At 36.4% G+C, this 15,581-nt stretch overlaps 2 protein-coding genes across 3 annotated transcripts; both read right to left on the reverse strand.

The window, feature by feature from the left end:
- Positions 1-1,924: 1,924 nt before the first annotated feature.
- Positions 1,925-8,140, reverse strand: LOC18445816 (flavodoxin family protein / radical SAM domain-containing protein). Of its 2 annotated transcripts, none has more exons than XM_020674634.2 (9): positions 6,885-8,140; positions 6,640-6,755; positions 5,256-5,431; positions 4,886-5,076; positions 4,659-4,745; positions 3,440-3,597; positions 3,123-3,333; positions 2,852-3,022; positions 1,925-2,367 (listed from the first exon to the last, which is right to left on the reverse strand). In XM_020674634.2, exons 1-8 carry the CDS (start codon positions 8,025-8,027, stop codon positions 2,858-2,860), a joined length of 2,247 nt encoding a protein of 748 aa, XP_020530293.1. In that variant the 5' UTR covers positions 8,028-8,140; the 3' UTR covers positions 1,925-2,367; positions 2,852-2,857. The 2 variants fall into 2 exon arrangements, with proteins under 2 accessions (XP_020530293.1, XP_011627664.1); XM_011629362.3 differs by having other exon boundaries at positions 2,811-3,022.
- Positions 8,141-12,236: 4,096 nt separating this feature from the next.
- Positions 12,237-15,371, reverse strand: LOC110008254 (putative methyltransferase PMT28). Its single transcript, XM_020674684.2, has 3 exons — positions 14,995-15,371; positions 14,634-14,828; positions 12,237-13,470 (listed from the first exon to the last, which is right to left on the reverse strand). The coding sequence occupies exons 1-3, from the start codon at positions 15,222-15,224 to the stop codon at positions 13,251-13,253; spliced, it is 645 nt and encodes a 214-aa protein (XP_020530343.2). The 5' UTR covers positions 15,225-15,371; the 3' UTR covers positions 12,237-13,250.
- Positions 15,372-15,581: the final 210 nt, after the last annotated feature.

The following is a 15,581-nucleotide window of genomic DNA, read 5'->3' on the forward strand; positions in this document are numbered from 1 at the left end:
AAGGTAGTTTTAATGTTGAAAAACCCTTTGATTGATCATCTCGACATTGAGATTTATGCTTATGAAAAATAAAAAGATTTGAAATCTCCGAAATAGTGCATTTTACAACATATTATCTACATGGTCCATTTTCAAGATTTTTATATATATATATATATATATATATATATATATATATATATATACTTGATTTTAATTATTTTTGAATTTAAAATTTTATAATTAGATATAAAAATAGATTTTGAGGTAATCCTAAGAATATTTTACTTCAAAATTATATACCAACAGCTACGGATGCATCCATATGTTAACTGCACCCATATCTGAATCCCCAAAAATTAAACTCGGACTTGAAATTTCCGGGATGCTGAAAATCAGAAGGGCGGGGCTCTCTCTATCGTTCGCATTAAGCCTCAGACACCCTCTCTCTCTTTCTCCCGTCCAACAAGGTTGCCTACTTTCCTACCTCTCTTATTGGGGTGGCCAAAAAGAGGTTTAACTTTCAGGCGAGAAGCAGCCATGGAGCCTCAAAAATCATACAAAGGTCATCTCTTTCAATTGAACGGACGTTTTCTTGTAATGGCATTGACGATTAGGGTTGTTGAGGTTGTTGCGCACCTTAAAGGCTGGCATTTTCAGACACCCAATTTGCATATGCCTACACCCTCCAAGATTGAGGGTCTTCTCCATTGGGTCTATCTCTCATGGTTGGATTTCAGGGCCAACTACATTGCTCCCCAAATTAAAGCTCTTTCGAACTTCAGCGTCATTTTTTTTCTAATGCAATTGGTTGGTCCAATAATTTAGTGTATTGGATGATTCTGGATCAAGTATAAGAAGAGAACCATTGCCACGTTCTCCTGCAACTGATGAACAAAATCTAAGAACACACTACCCTTGCCATTCTCTCCCTCATCTATGATGAGTACCTGAGCCCAACAATTGAACAATTGCATATATATTGCTTCGACCCAAAACTGATAGCACCTTCTTTTCATCCTCTTTCATTGCTTATACCGAATTATTGAGATTGCTCAAAGTTTGCCGGTGTATTCTCTTTGAAACACGAGTTCGCCCAATCAATGGCTTCCTGCAAGGTTGCAGAGATTGCCTGCAACTCTTCTTTTCAGAGAGAGTTTTTGGAGAAATAGGGTGGCTAGAGAGAAGATAAAAGATAATCAAAATCAGAGAGAAAGGCATGGTGTAGTGTGATCACTTTGCTTGCATATATATATATATATATATATATATATATATATTATTTTATTTTATTTACTTTTTTTTTGTATAAAAGACGATCAAACAAGTGAAATTAGAGAGAAAAAGACAGGGTGTGGTGTGATGACATTGTTCCTTTTTTTTTTTTGTATAAAAGATAATCAAACATGTGCAGAAAAATATATATCAGTATAATATATAATTCATATATAGTAGTGGCTTTATTCAGATTTTTAAAAAGTTTGAATATTTCAATTCTGTTTTGTCAAACAAACCCTAAACCTACGAGTTAAGAACTCAAAATCGTGTTCTTAGTGATTCTTAGGTGCATACGAAAGTGCGGATTGAAAAAAATGCCAAAAGAATTTATAATCCCATGCAAGTACCATTTGCACCATCGGATAAGACCCCATTGCGGATGTAAACTTCTCAACCCATGCATTAACCTCAATTAAAATAAAAAATTCCTAATCACACTGACTATGCACTTGAAAAAAAAACAATGTCTCGAGATTGAATAGAAACCATCAAATTATTAGAAAGTGAGATATGAGTGTTAGAAAACTCAGATTTCAATTTTTTTCTTTTAAAAATAGTCTGCCTGCTAGTGATTCTCAGGTAGTTCCCAAAATTCAAGATTGAAAAAATTCTCCCTAATAATTCTTCTAAACGAGGCAGTAAATGTACACTATGCTCGGAAGCACTATTAGAAACATACTCCTAAATTGCTCTTTTACCAAAGGAGTAAGAATACTGTGTTGCCCCCATGGGAGCATAACATACATACTAATATACATTGGGATTGTATGCAAAAAAAGCCAATAACTTTGGTATATATTGAAAGAAAAAAAAACTCTCAGAGCTGGTGTGCCATTGTTTTGCGCTAAGTAAAATTCACGACTTTTGAGTGTTATCGAACGGGCACACCCCCAGCATCATGATTTAAAGCTAGCCACTATGCTACGGGGGGTAATCAGAGCCTCTTGTACCAAACATAAACGGTCTTCATGTATGGTAACTTCTCTCAGTGCAAAACCATATGTTTTCTGCAATTACCAGAATATGATGGTCTCTTTTCGGCTACTAGCTGAGTTCAACCTCGGCTCTGAAGGGAGGTCGGTCCTGCTCGTTTTGTGCCTTGTTATCATTCTGCAATTGAATAACAGTTGTTCTCACAAATAAGAAGTATATAAGGAATTTGGTTATAAGTTCAATTCCTGAATGCTTAAATTGATGAAAAAACAAACTCAGAAAAGAATATGAAATAGTTGAGACTAACAAAAAGTGAAACCGTTATAGAATAAATGACTACCAAGAGAGATTCCATAAAAGAATAACTATAGTTCCATTTCCATGCAGAAAATACCACATTATCGTTAACTACATCCCTTTGTTATTTCTCACTTCCTATCATTGCAAAATGCAAGATTTTCCTTTCAATAGAAAAGATGGGGGAAAAAAAATTGATCACAACTTTTCCTTTCTCTGCTTTTAAGTGTGTTAAGAACCTATGAAACGTAGGGTTTCTACTCAAAATCTCTTGCAGGAAAAAGAATAAAATGAAAAAAAGAGTGCCCATGTACTTCACATACTGTGCATAAGCCTCCATGGTTCCTCAATCGATAGCACTCACGCTGCATTAGCTTATAGGCTGACGGTTTTGACCATTACAACTTCCATGTCGTCGCTCTTTTTTATAACGGGCCTGATCTGGATCAAACCCACCTTCCTCAGCACCATAAACAGCCCAGGAGGGTGTGGCTGCCATGTAATCCTTACCACCAAAGGGTACACCTGAAGCCACCTACATTTTGAAATCAAGGAGAATACGTTAGAACAAGCTGTTTGTTTTGTGTGCGTATGAGAGAGAGAGAGAGAGAGAGAGAGAGAAAGAGAGAGATTACCAAGTCATGGAACCTTTCATAGTCAATCCAAGTGAACCACTGGCCATTAACTTTGAACTTGTCAGCTCTTGCCAGGAGTACACAACAAGAATGGGCATGTTCGCAGGCAATCTCATATTCGCTGCCACTCTTCGAGGCCAAAGCCTCAGAAAAGGCTTTCACATCCGAATGCCAGGGTACATTCTCCATGGTCAGTTTGGAGGTTGCAGACCTAAAAAAATCTCAAGAGGCAAGATGCAATTAAGCAAACAAAACAATAAGAAAAGAGGAAGACATGAACACCCTCAAACAATGAGATGGATTGAAAGATGACATACGAGCCACAGTAGGTAACACCCTTAATTTCAACAAAGTCTGGCTTTCCAACGCTGAACAACTCATAGTATGAATCTATGTCCTCGGCATTCCATCCTTTGACCAAAGTCAAGCGGTACACAGTTCTCTGCTCCTTCTCACGAAGTGCCCTCAATGAATCCTATCAATATGTCACAATATCAATGGTTAAAACACTTGGTACATAAATATATTCACTGATACAAGATATAACATAGACACCCAGTCGACTAGAAAAGTACAAGGTTTGAGCCATGATATCGAATCCTAAGTTAGCAAAATAGTTTAACTGATTTCTAAATGCAATCCAACATGTCCAATATTGTAAAACGAGGTTTGTGGCCAAGGCAAGTCCAACAATATTTAGTATGACAATCTTGTTAATGGCCTCGCATCTATCTTCTTTAGATGGCCAGCTTCCACGATGGTGGCCAATATTTACACTAATCAAGTGAAGAACTGTAAGGAGAAACATGAATTCCATAAAATTATGCTCATCAAAAAGCTCGACTAACACATATTTATGGCATTCCCACTAAAGAAACATTTTTTGTGGACAGATTCCAAGTAAATTATATAAAACCCATAGACCCTATTGATTCCTGTCCTGAAATTCAATACAACACATGCCCCTCCATTCAATTATTTGTGTAATACTTGCTTGAGGGGTGCGGATGCAGGCAATCTTGTGCTATGATATTCCAACACTGTTACAGAAAATGAATCAAAGGGAAGACAGAGTCCATCTTTCTAAGACCTGAATACTCAAGCAGGAACTATTCCAGATAGCTAGGGAACTGTTCTGCTAAACTTAAACATGCGAGTAACTCAGCCTCTATAAGACTTATATGTGTATTCGGTATGATTTAAATGAAAAAACGAAGAAAAATGTCATAGAACAAAGGTCGATTACAAGATTTTTAGATCGATACAGCACAGCATTTGCTAAAAAACTTATGTTGTACCCTCACTTACAACCCACATAAGTGAAATGCCGTTCACCCCTTTCATGAACTAGATAAAATTCTTTCAGAATTCAATGACTTTAAACATAAAACAAACTGTATTAAGGTCAAACAGCTCATAGTCATCCCTTGTCATTTAAGTCTTTAGTTATACCTTTTTTTTCTCCGGATCAATTTCAGCTATATCTTTCTTAAGCAATCAAAGAACTCACCTCCCATCTAAAGATAATTTACTTACAGTGAATCGCTCCCAGAAATCCCCAAAGAGAGGTCTGTCTATTGCCTTCAAGCTCTCTTTTGTTGCAGCATCTACACTCACATACAACTGGAAATTTATAAAATGTCAATAAGTAAATTATCTGACGAAACTCCCACTAAATAAATGAGCCAACTACCCTCAAACCAGAGACCTACATGCCTCCTGCATTTAGACTTTATAATGAATCAAATCAGAGAGCTACGTGCCTGAGTAACAGGTTTAAGAATTCTAATTCTTTCTGGAAACTGAGCATTTGTTACAAGAAATGTAGAAATCCGTCGCTTGTGCAGTTCATCAATGAGGGCATTGATCTCTGGGTACATGATAGGCTCACCAACAAGGGAAAGGGCACAATGCCTAGGTGAAAGACCTTCAAACAGACGCTCCGTAGTCACTCCTGTATGCCACATAGAAAACCACTTGAATCATCACTACTTATGCCCACATGAGTGTAGCATCACACAAGAACCAGAAAATTGATGCGAGATTAACTGAAACTGAGTTTATTGGCAATCAACCCCCACGCACGCTGTCTTCATAATGCATATGTGCTTGTCTTATAGAAGTAGAACCAACCTGGAACTCCTTTCATTTGCTTAATCATCTTTGTGTGCTCGTCGATTGCAGCATTTACAATTTCTAGAGGATCATCTAACTTCCACTGCCAACTCTTCCCAACAGGATTAGTATGGTGCCTCCAACAAAACACACATTTATTAGCACAAGCTAGGCTGGGGGTTGCCTCCATGCACCTGTCAAGAGGAAGGGAGAAAGTCAGACTTCCAGGCAAAAGTAAGGTCACTAAAATAGCAGATAATTTACGTAAACTGAGAAGCAATCATTGCATAAAAAGTGCAATAAATAGGTTGATGAAATACAAACAACCTGACATAAGATGGTTAAAATTAATAGATCGCAAACGCTGCTTAAACAGAATGTGGTGGTATGTTGGGAGAGCAAGAAAGAAGACGTTTTCCTTCTTCTTCTTTTTTTATTGTAATAAACTCCCCACTCACCAATATTTCAAAATTCTTTTCCAATAAATCTCGAAGACACGGTTATAGTTATTTGAAATTTTAAATAAAATTTGGCTGATCATCGCAGGTTAGGGAGATTCATGTGTCAGCAGTGCAGAAACTAGATTATTATTTCTCTTAAGTTTTGATACCATCTTCAGAAGGTATTGGAAAAAGGGAAAGCTTTCTATGTTCCCCCTACAACATAGAAGTTCATGTACAGAAATTTCTAGTTTTGCCTCATTATAAAAGGGCATTCAATTGTGTGCCTCTACTCGTATGCCTCTACTTGTTTGCCCTCATTATAAATGAGAAGTGTAGCACATATATTAACCACTCATGAGACCTAGGATGAATGCTGTTTCTCTCAGGGCACGCTACAACTTAGATAAGCCACTCAAAACTGAGAAGATAGGCATTTCACATACAGAAATTTCTAGTTTTGAACATAAATATCTATATAGAAAACAATTAGTATATAGTCTCATTAGATAAAAATAAAAAAGAGCATTCAAGCTGGTTCAAATCCATAGGGAGCCCATAAATCATCCATTACACAATTCATTGAGGTAATATTGCTTCTCAATGATGTCTAAAATTGTTTCAAACACGAGACATTTTGATAGACAACTTGATTTCTCTCATTATAAGGGACACGTCCGTAACTAACATTCCCATAGATATATTATGAAGCAGTAGAGATCACAAAATCTTGCCTCCTGTTCAATATTGGTAGTTGTAAAGTAGTGACTTTGCTCATACATTCATTAGAAAAGGATTTACAAGGAAATAGTTAGACATACCAACAGAAGTAGCATGAAAAGGAGATACAAATAGAAAAGTAAGAACAATTAGTAAATGAATCCTTGAAGATAATATAAAAACAGATATAGCATTAATTTTCTCCTTGAAATACCAAGGAAGATAAAGGAGAAGAAGATAACCTGTGGCTCTCTATACCATAGAAGGAGTGCTTGTAACAACCACCACGTCCCCGCAGTTGCGACTTGGTCCATCTGCAAATCTTCACACCACTATGGGAACCAATGATCTTATACCCCTGCAAAAAGGAAAAGTCATAAAACCAAAATATTAAGTTGATGTCCTATATGGTAATTCAATAAAAAACGCTAATTATTGTAAACCAAAATAATTTGAGAAAAAAACCAACTTATCGAAAACCATAAACCTGCTTCTCTAAGTTAGCCCTAATAACGGGCGTCACCATCTCCCTTCTCTCGCCATTCTCTACTCTATTCATCGAAGAAAGTGGCTTAACATCAGCCTGTGTCTTTCCAAAAGATTTCCTCCTCCTTCCAACCTTGCCATTTTGTGGAGGTTCCCTTGATGGACCTTTGCCTGCTATATCTTCCAAATCAACAACTGATTCACCATCATTATTCTCTTTATCATCATCTGAATCTTCTTCAAAACCATCGGATGCATTATTCTCTTTATCATCATCTGAATCTTCTTCAATACCATCAGATGCCTTTTCCTCTTCATCTTCTCCTTTGGAAGAAGAAGCCACCTCAATTGACCTCAAATTTGAGGAGGATAACCGATCCCCAAGTCCTGACAATCTGTCTATAATTTGGATGCACCAGTGATTGAAGGATTGATCCAAATCACCAGTATCCACATCCCCTTTGCAAAGGGGCAGGATCTCAATCGCACCGAGTGCCTCCATTTGGTGAGAGAAAACCCTAGCCACCTTATTGAAGGTTTTGGGGCCATAGGAGCTGCTCCCGACCCCATAGACAGCGAACTTGCAGGAGGTGAGGAGGGTGGAGCCAACCCTAAAATCGTTGGAGCTCTCGTGGAGCCATTGAGCAAGGAATTGCGAGTTCCTGGGGGGCTTCCCATCTTCCCAAGTCGAGGCCACAATCACAACCAGGTTTTCTTTGGGCAAATCCTCGGGCTCGTACCTGCTCGGATCCACGAGCTCAAATGAACACATGAGTTGTTTGGAGGAGGCATTTAGGGTTTGGAGGAGGCGGCGCGCCAGGCCCTCCGAAGTTCCGGTTTCAGAAGCAAAGAATATCTTAGCACTCCTGCAGCAAGAATTGTCTGGTTGCTCTCGTGAGGTGCTGCAGTTGCAGGACGACGAAGACGAGCATTTAAGCTGCTGGTTCTTAGGTTTCTTATAATGATCGAGGTGGGAAGAGTGCAGTAGGTTTGTTGATTCTCTCCTTTGTGTTCTGAGGGTTGTGGACTTGTAGAAGCACCAGGCGGTGGCGGAGAGGAGGGCCGCCAGAAAAGCCAATTGATGGTGGTGAGATTGGATGGAGATCATGTTCAGGAAGGTGTAGGGCTCACCTCTCAGTTTCATGGGGATCTGGAGTTCGGATTAATGGCGGTCGCCAATGTTTCCCTCCGACTGAAACCTTAACTTAATATTTGTTTCAAAATGGGGATCGTTCTACGACTCAATCGAGGTCTCCTACATCAAACACAAATTCTAATACCATTTAATTTTGAATTGGGTGCGGTTTTTATAAGGTTGAAACCTTAAACGGCACACCTTTAAAAATTTATCATGACATATAATTTTGTTGTAAGTTTTTTTTTAGTATTATCTTAAAATCCATTTTCGTACCTAATTAGAAAAGTTTTAATTTAAAAAATAGTTAAAATCAAGTAGATCTATAAATATATGAACGAGTAATTATCCAATGGAACGGTTGTATCATAGTAGAATGCAACGATACTTCTAAAAAATCATGTTTGTGGTATTTGTATGACCTCAAATTTTGTACACACACTCTATTCATCTCAATAATCAATCCAAAAAAAAAAAGTTCAATTTGAAACCTACGGTCAAAATGAGTCCCTTCCAAAAATGAATCTACACCATTCATTTTATGAATTTCAATATCTTAAATAATGTGTTGCAAGATGCACTATTTCCGATATTCAAAAACTTATTTGTTTCATATTCATAGATCCCGATGTCAAGATGATTGATACGAGGGCTTTTTCAACATTAAAATAACATTTTCGATAGATTTTTGAAGTGCATATGTGATTCTACAATTTAAGGTTGCAACCTTATATAATTTTTTCCCTTTTGAATTTTTGATACGGGACCATTTAATTTTGATTGGTCACAAATATTGTCAACTATTGGATGTGAAATCAAATGGGTCACGATATGGCTTAAATCTAAAAGAGATTTTTAAAAAATAATACTTTAGATTTCACATCCAATAGCTAAAAAAAATTGTGACCTTGTACTAAAAATAAATAATCTCGTAATATAAATTCCTTGCCTAGATTGAGGTTTTGGTAAAATGTGGCTTGATTGCCCCTCAAAATCTAAGGAAAATTCCAAATCCCATATTGAAAAATAGTATAATTGCTTGCAAATCTAACTTTGTGAAACATATAAAGCCTTGAAATGTATGGTTAAAATTTTTTATAGTAAGATTGTGTATTTTTACTGTATCAAAATCATCGTTTCTTTTTTGTTTCTCTAAAACCCGTCTCTCAAATGGAAGAGGAAAATCTCCAATACCATGGCTCATACAACCAGTGTTAGAAACCAGGGCTCATACTTGGCTCGTTCTTGAGCCAAGTACTCGACTTGGCCAATGCCTGAGTCGAGTATTTGGCTCAAGACCGAGCCACGTAAGGCCAAATATTCTAGCAGCAAAAAAATGTTAAAAAAATAAAAATTATAAAAAAAGGAAATGTATATTTCAAGTTAAATTAAATAAAAGACATCTAAATGAGGTAAAAATAGAAGAAGCAAAAATAGATTTTGAAAAAAAATCAATTTGTTATGGGAGGTGTTTTAAAAATAATTAAAAATAAATAAAAAATATAAAAATAAATATTCATGGCCAAAACAATTTTTGGCCAAAATGATAGAAAATAGGAAGAAAAAAAAAATCTTTCTTTTTGTGATATTTTAAGATTTTTTTTTAATAACCCCAAGTGGGATACCTAACTCGGGGAACTCAAGCTCGCCGAGTGCAACTCGGAACTTGGACCAAGTAGTCGAAAACTGGTTTTGATCATCTCGTCGTGATAAAATGTTATAATTGAAACATATTACATAGACAAAGATGTTGTTTCCTTGAGCCTTAGAAAACTTGTTTTTAGCCTTCCAAACAAGAAATGATCATATACCACTTAAAGGAGGGAGAAATGAAATTTTAGGTAATATGAGTTTTATGGTGAGATTTGTTGAAGGAAAGTGCTTTAATTTTTTATATATCAAATGCGGCTGTCGTGTCTTTGATGCGATAGCCCACTTAAAACCACAAAGCCACGGTATATTAACACTTTCGATCAATGGTTTAAAAAACGAATCGGTGATCCGGATCGGGCTTCTAAAAAACCGATCCGGATCGGTGAATCGGCGATTCGGATCGAGAATCGGGTGAATCGGTCAGAATAAAGCTTAAAAAAAATTCGAAAAAATTATTAAAATTCATTATAAATATTATTTTTTAGGAATTCAATAAAAAATGAGGGTACTCCATTAAGAATTTTCATGTTTTTGAATGAATATGCGAATATTGATATGTTCTTTCCCTGCATGAACCACCATTCAACATTTAATTTACAGTATTTCGTGCTCATCCCTACACTGTTGCTGTTGGGACTCGATATGTGAATAATATGGCTGGGATAGGGTGGCCTCAAAATCATCATCTCTCTCATTTTCTCTTTGAATAATATGGATTAAAAAAAAATAATAACAAATTTTCAAAAAAATCGATCATAGATTACAAAAAAAATCACAAATTTTCAAAAAATTCTATCATGGATTACAAAAAAAAATTCGATCATAGATTAAAAAAAAAAATTCACAAATTTTTAAAAAATTCAATCATGGATTACATAAAATTCGATCATGGATTACATAAAATTCGATCATGGATTACATAAAATTCGATCATGGATTACAAAAAAAAACAAACAAAAAAAAACAAAAAATTCAATCGTGGATTACAAAAAAAGAAAAAAATAGTTCGATCATGGATTACAAAAAATTCAATCATGGATTACAAAAAACCCGATCATGGGTTACAAAAAAAGCAAAAAACAAAAAATTCAATCATGGATTACAAAAAAAAAAAACAAACATTTCGATCATGGATTACAAAAAAAAAACAAACATTTCGATCATGTATTACAAAACATTCGATCATGGATTACAAAAATTCTATCATGGGTTACAAAAAAAAAAAAAAAAACAAAAAAAGCGATCATGGATTACAAGAAAAGAAAACAAACATTTCGATCATGGATTACAAAAAATTCTATTATGGGTTACAAAAAACCAAAAAATTCGATCATGGATTACAAAAAAACAAAAACAATTCGATCATGGATTACAAAAAAATCGATCAAGTATTACAAAAAAATCTATCATGGATTACACAAAAAAAAAAAAAAAAAAAAAAAAAAAAAACCATACGGAGTCGCCGATTCACTGTTCGGACTCCCCGATTCCGTACAGTGAATCGGCGAGTCACTGTGCGGAATCGTCCGGTTCTCTCTAGAAACGGACGATTTCCGATTTTTCAACCGATCCGATCCCTTTTCGCGAATTTCGAGTCGAACCGGGTGAGTCCCGTTCGACTTGGCGTTTTTTAAAACGCTGCTTTCAATACAAGGAAGTCACAATTAAAACCACAAAGCCATGGTATACTAACACTTTCGATAGAAAGAAATCACAATTACTTATAGGACCCGGTTTCGATGAAGCTAAGCTTGCGTATGTAGAAATACGGTCTGCTTAATAAATTTATATTTGAGATGGATTTTAGGACTTATTTTTTAAGGATATGTAATCTCTAACATAGAGATTATGAATATGAAAAAATAAATAAAATTTAAAAACTAGAAATAACCATTTTAATAAGAAAACATTTGGACCAGTAGTTCCATTATTTTTAGATGAAACTACTTGCATCCATCTTTAAGATAGATGTTTTACACTTTTTGGACCACATGTGGAAATGCAGTCCAGCTTGCATGAAACAATTTTCCTTGTTTATAACCAAGCTGTAACTTATATAGAATTATATGTAATGAGACCATTTACTTTTGATACAAAGGGTTACAGGTGCCATCCAATGTGAAATCTGATATCTTGCGTATGTCATAAAGTTCGAAAAAATTCCTTTTAAACTTTAAACTTGATCAATAAAATACACGCAGCCACTCAATTTCACATCCAATGATCAAGATTAATTGTGATCACCTTGTACCAAAAGTAAATGGTCTTAGTATATATATTTTTTTATTTTATTAGTCCAGAATTCTAAAGTACTCATCAAAAACCCACTTAAGGAAATAAAATGTGGTAATTGAAAAGGCCTAGACTTCACAACCAACTTTCTTAATTCAAGATTTGTCACCATCACGTGATTTAGGTCTCATGGGGAGAAATTTTTAGTTACTGTTCTCCATACAGACAGGGAACACCCTGCTGCCATGAAAGCCTCCTTAACTCATTTCCCCATTTCCAACTCTGTGATGCCCTAATTCCATGTCATGAAGGAGCACTTCTCCTTTGGTCTCTACTGTCATTAGGCCTAATTAATATCTCTTTTCTTTGTCATATTAGAACATTTGAATGCAGGCAAAATGTCTCACCACATAATTGAATTTTATGCAGTCTAAAATCTCCATCTCAAGCATAATCCCCTTATCAGTTGCAGACATGAGCTCAAAGTAAAAGAATGCAGCTCATGTGTGCTCACTACATGCTCTAGAGCAGCATCGACCCAGACACATTATAACTTGCAGCTTAATAGAAACCAATGTTTTCGTCAAAACTAAGAAATGACAGTAGCACGAAAAAGGGAAGAGCCAATCTTCTGTAGTAGAGATTGAAGGTACTTAAACCAATCAGTACTCAAGTGGTCTTTTTATTTTCTATAAGAAATCGCTTTGGTTTTCATTCCAAATATCAACTCAAATGTGGCTTGACCACAACCGAGCTCCATCTGAACTCGGAACTTGAATGCCACAACTAGGGAAAGCCAGGAAGATGGAAAAGTCTATGAGAATCGAAAATAAAACAAAATAGAGAATGAAGAAAGCTCTCGGTGTACTTTAACTTTGTCCAACATATTCTCACTCAACTACAGTAGCCAGTGGCAAAAAGTTGGTTCAAGGGCTCGCGTGCATAGCAATCATCAAAAATGGAAAAAGAAAAAAAAGAAAGAAAAACCGCAAAAAGAAAAAGAGAACCCAACATAACGTGGAAATAAATAGATAGGAAAATAGACTCCTGTCCAGTGTCCAGACCCAACTCACAACTTAGAGTCTGGTGATCAGGGGAAGCACATTGAAAACCATGAAGCTGAGCTGCTGTGATACATAGGTGATTGCATATATCTGTCACATCATGCCGCATTAGAAGATCAAGTACTAGAACATATAGAATTCCAAGATAAGAAAAAGGGAAAAGGTCATGTACCTCAGAACAATACCATGATTCCCCTGTTCATCCTCTCCCTCAAAAAAATGGAATAGAATGGAGGTAAAATGTACTATTCAACAATCAACAATTTCATCTTTGAAAAAAAGTTCAGTTTGATCCATGGTGTGTTTGACTTGGACGCCACATGGTTTTCTGCGAACAGAGTATTCCTTCCTTTTCCTGGGCATATGTCATCCTGATTTCCCAGTGCAGTGATCTCAATATAGCCTCTAGTGGATCCAGGATCTCCACCTTATCGCGAACAATCACCCAGCCACCAGGCCTTAATAGTCGATCCATTTCCACAATAATACCCAGAGGCTTGCACCTGCAAATGCGCCCACATGTTGATGCGCCCACATGTTGTGAAACATAAAGAGCATTGATTTCAGATAATGTGTGGGAGGAATTGATCAAGGGAAATTTATTAAACTACACCTAAGATCGAAATTTTTAATATCTTTACCAACATTTTATTGATATAATTTCATATAGACCATTATTCTTTTGATCAAATTTTAAATATCTCATCAAATGACACATAAAACTCGGTTTTGAAATTTACCAAATCACAAACAGGGTAATTGTTAAATAGTTCAACTTTGAGGTGTACTTTTATAAATTTCCCATTGATCAAAGCTATGAAAAAGAAGGTAAGGAAGGATGAGAATATAATGCTATTTTTAACAAGGAACTAATTGAAGGTACGCAAGGGACCTAGCCAAGGAGTAGAAAAGAAGAGATGAGAACACAATGCTATTTAATAAAAGGAATTTGAAATACGTCATTGCGTGGGCCTTGGGGGTCTCTATCTGCCACATCTTTGAGCAAATGTCCTTCCTTTGCTGGCATATTTGAGTCTCCTTTTGACATAAGTGGAGCGAGGGTAACTCTAGAATGGACACAGTTGCAAAAGAAGGAGCTTCTTCAGGACTCAATAGTGGAACCAACACATTTCGAGCTCTGTTCCACATTTTTTGGCAGTTTAAGTTTTCTTTCGTTTTTAGCTTTCTTATATGATGTATGGCATGCCCACCCTGAGCACCATTTTTTATATATGTTCTTGAAGGACGGCCCGGTATGCAGGCCATCATTATACAATGTAATTTTTTGGTATAGTAATACAAATTTTACCATCAAAATTTTTTTTTTAAAAAAAGAACAGGAATTTCGAGATACAAAGTTCCTATTTTCCCCACCAACAAATAAGATGTTATTGCTAAAAAGACTAGAAAAAGCAAAATGACATCTACGGTACAGAAATTATACTAAGGACTACAGTTCATTGAGATCAACAACATCTACAGAAAGTGTACTACGGACCACAGTCCATTGAGATCAACACCATCCATCGAAATGGAGAGAGAATGGGACCCACACAAAACCAATCAGCATTTTGTTGTATGGTGATGAACCCAACATGTTATGCTTTCTGTAGCCCAACGGATTACAGTATGTACTTACACATAGAGAAGTACGAGCACTTCATACCTATTCTTGAGCCGAGAAAACAGATGATCTGCATGCAAAAGATCATAGGACCTCGGATAAGTGCTGAAAGGCTCACACCAATCATGGTAAATGTCAAGAAGCCCCCCTTCAAAGATTAATGGAAGTGTGTCCGGAGCATTTATAGGAACTACATTCATTACCCAGACCTTTTGTGGTACCACTGCTGCTGCAAACCTGCGAAAAAGAAAAACCTTCACAACAACCCCGTAAATATTTCAAGCTTGCAAGGCCCCCAAAAATTAGGCCCACATAATTCAGGTGAGTTAAGAACGAAAAGATAAAATGACTCCTGGTATCATGGCATACAAAAAAGATTGCTTATCCCAATTATCCTACATACCCTCCATATATTGCTTTCATGTCCATTACGTTCCTCACAGCCGACCAAGCAATTCCCAATCCACTAAGATAAGAGTTGCTGACAATGGCTTTCCAGTGTTCAGTGTCTGCAACAAACTTTTCCTTTGGATGGTTTAACCACTCGGGATAAGTTTCAAGCCTTTGGGGCCATTCCTCTGGCCACTCAGTCCCATGTTGTTCAATGGAAGATGGAGCTGTATGGAGACACATTTTTATGGGAGTATACCTGTTTCAGATGTTCAAACAGTCAAGCAGGGAAGAAACATCATAGAAATGAAATCTTGAAATCATTTCAGGAGAGGAAGCCAAACTAATGGCAACCACCAACTTGGGATGGCACCAAACTCAGAAATGTAAGCATAAATTTATCAGGCGGCATCAGGATTTTCCATCTCATCACATAACGGAGGGTCTTTCTTCCTTCTCAACTCATAAATATCATTTGATGCTGGCTTCTGATAGATCTTTACACCAACCTCACTAACATCATCTGTTTTATGAGAAAGGATATTCCAACAGATGGAAGCCGTAATCGTCGACATAGCTGTATAAAGCGATACGAGAAAC

Source organism: Amborella trichopoda, chromosome 13, assembly GCF_054954075.1.
Source record: "Amborella trichopoda isolate Santa Cruz 75 chromosome 13, AtrichopodaSantaCruz75HAP2 v2.0, whole genome shotgun sequence".
In the NCBI taxonomy this organism is placed as follows: Eukaryota; Viridiplantae; Streptophyta; class Magnoliopsida; order Amborellales; family Amborellaceae; genus Amborella; species Amborella trichopoda.

Excerpts from the sequence above, each read along its gene's own strand:
- LOC18445816 (XM_020674634.2), bottom strand. The coding sequence starts at position 8,027 with ATGAAACTGAGAGGTGAGCCCTACACCTTCCTGAACATGATCTCCATC. Across the intron at positions 5,077-5,255 it reads GCAAATGAAAGGAGTTCCAG|GAGTGACTACGGAGCGTCTG; the intron begins GTTGGTTCTACT and ends TGTGGCATACAG. Across the intron at positions 4,746-4,885 it reads TTCTTAAACCTGTTACTCAG|TTGTATGTGAGTGTAGATGC; the intron begins GCACGTAGCTCT and ends ATAAATTTCCAG.
- LOC110008254 (XM_020674684.2), bottom strand. The coding sequence starts at position 15,224 with ATGTGTCTCCATACAGCTCCATCTTCCATTGAACAACATGGGACTGAG. Across the intron at positions 14,829-14,994 it reads ATGAAAGCAATATATGGAGG|GTTTGCAGCAGCAGTGGTAC; the intron begins GTATGTAGGATA and ends TCTTTTTCGCAG. Across the intron at positions 13,471-14,633 it reads TTTTCTCGGCTCAAGAATAG|GTGCAAGCCTCTGGGTATTA; the intron begins GTATGAAGTGCT and ends GCGCATTTGCAG.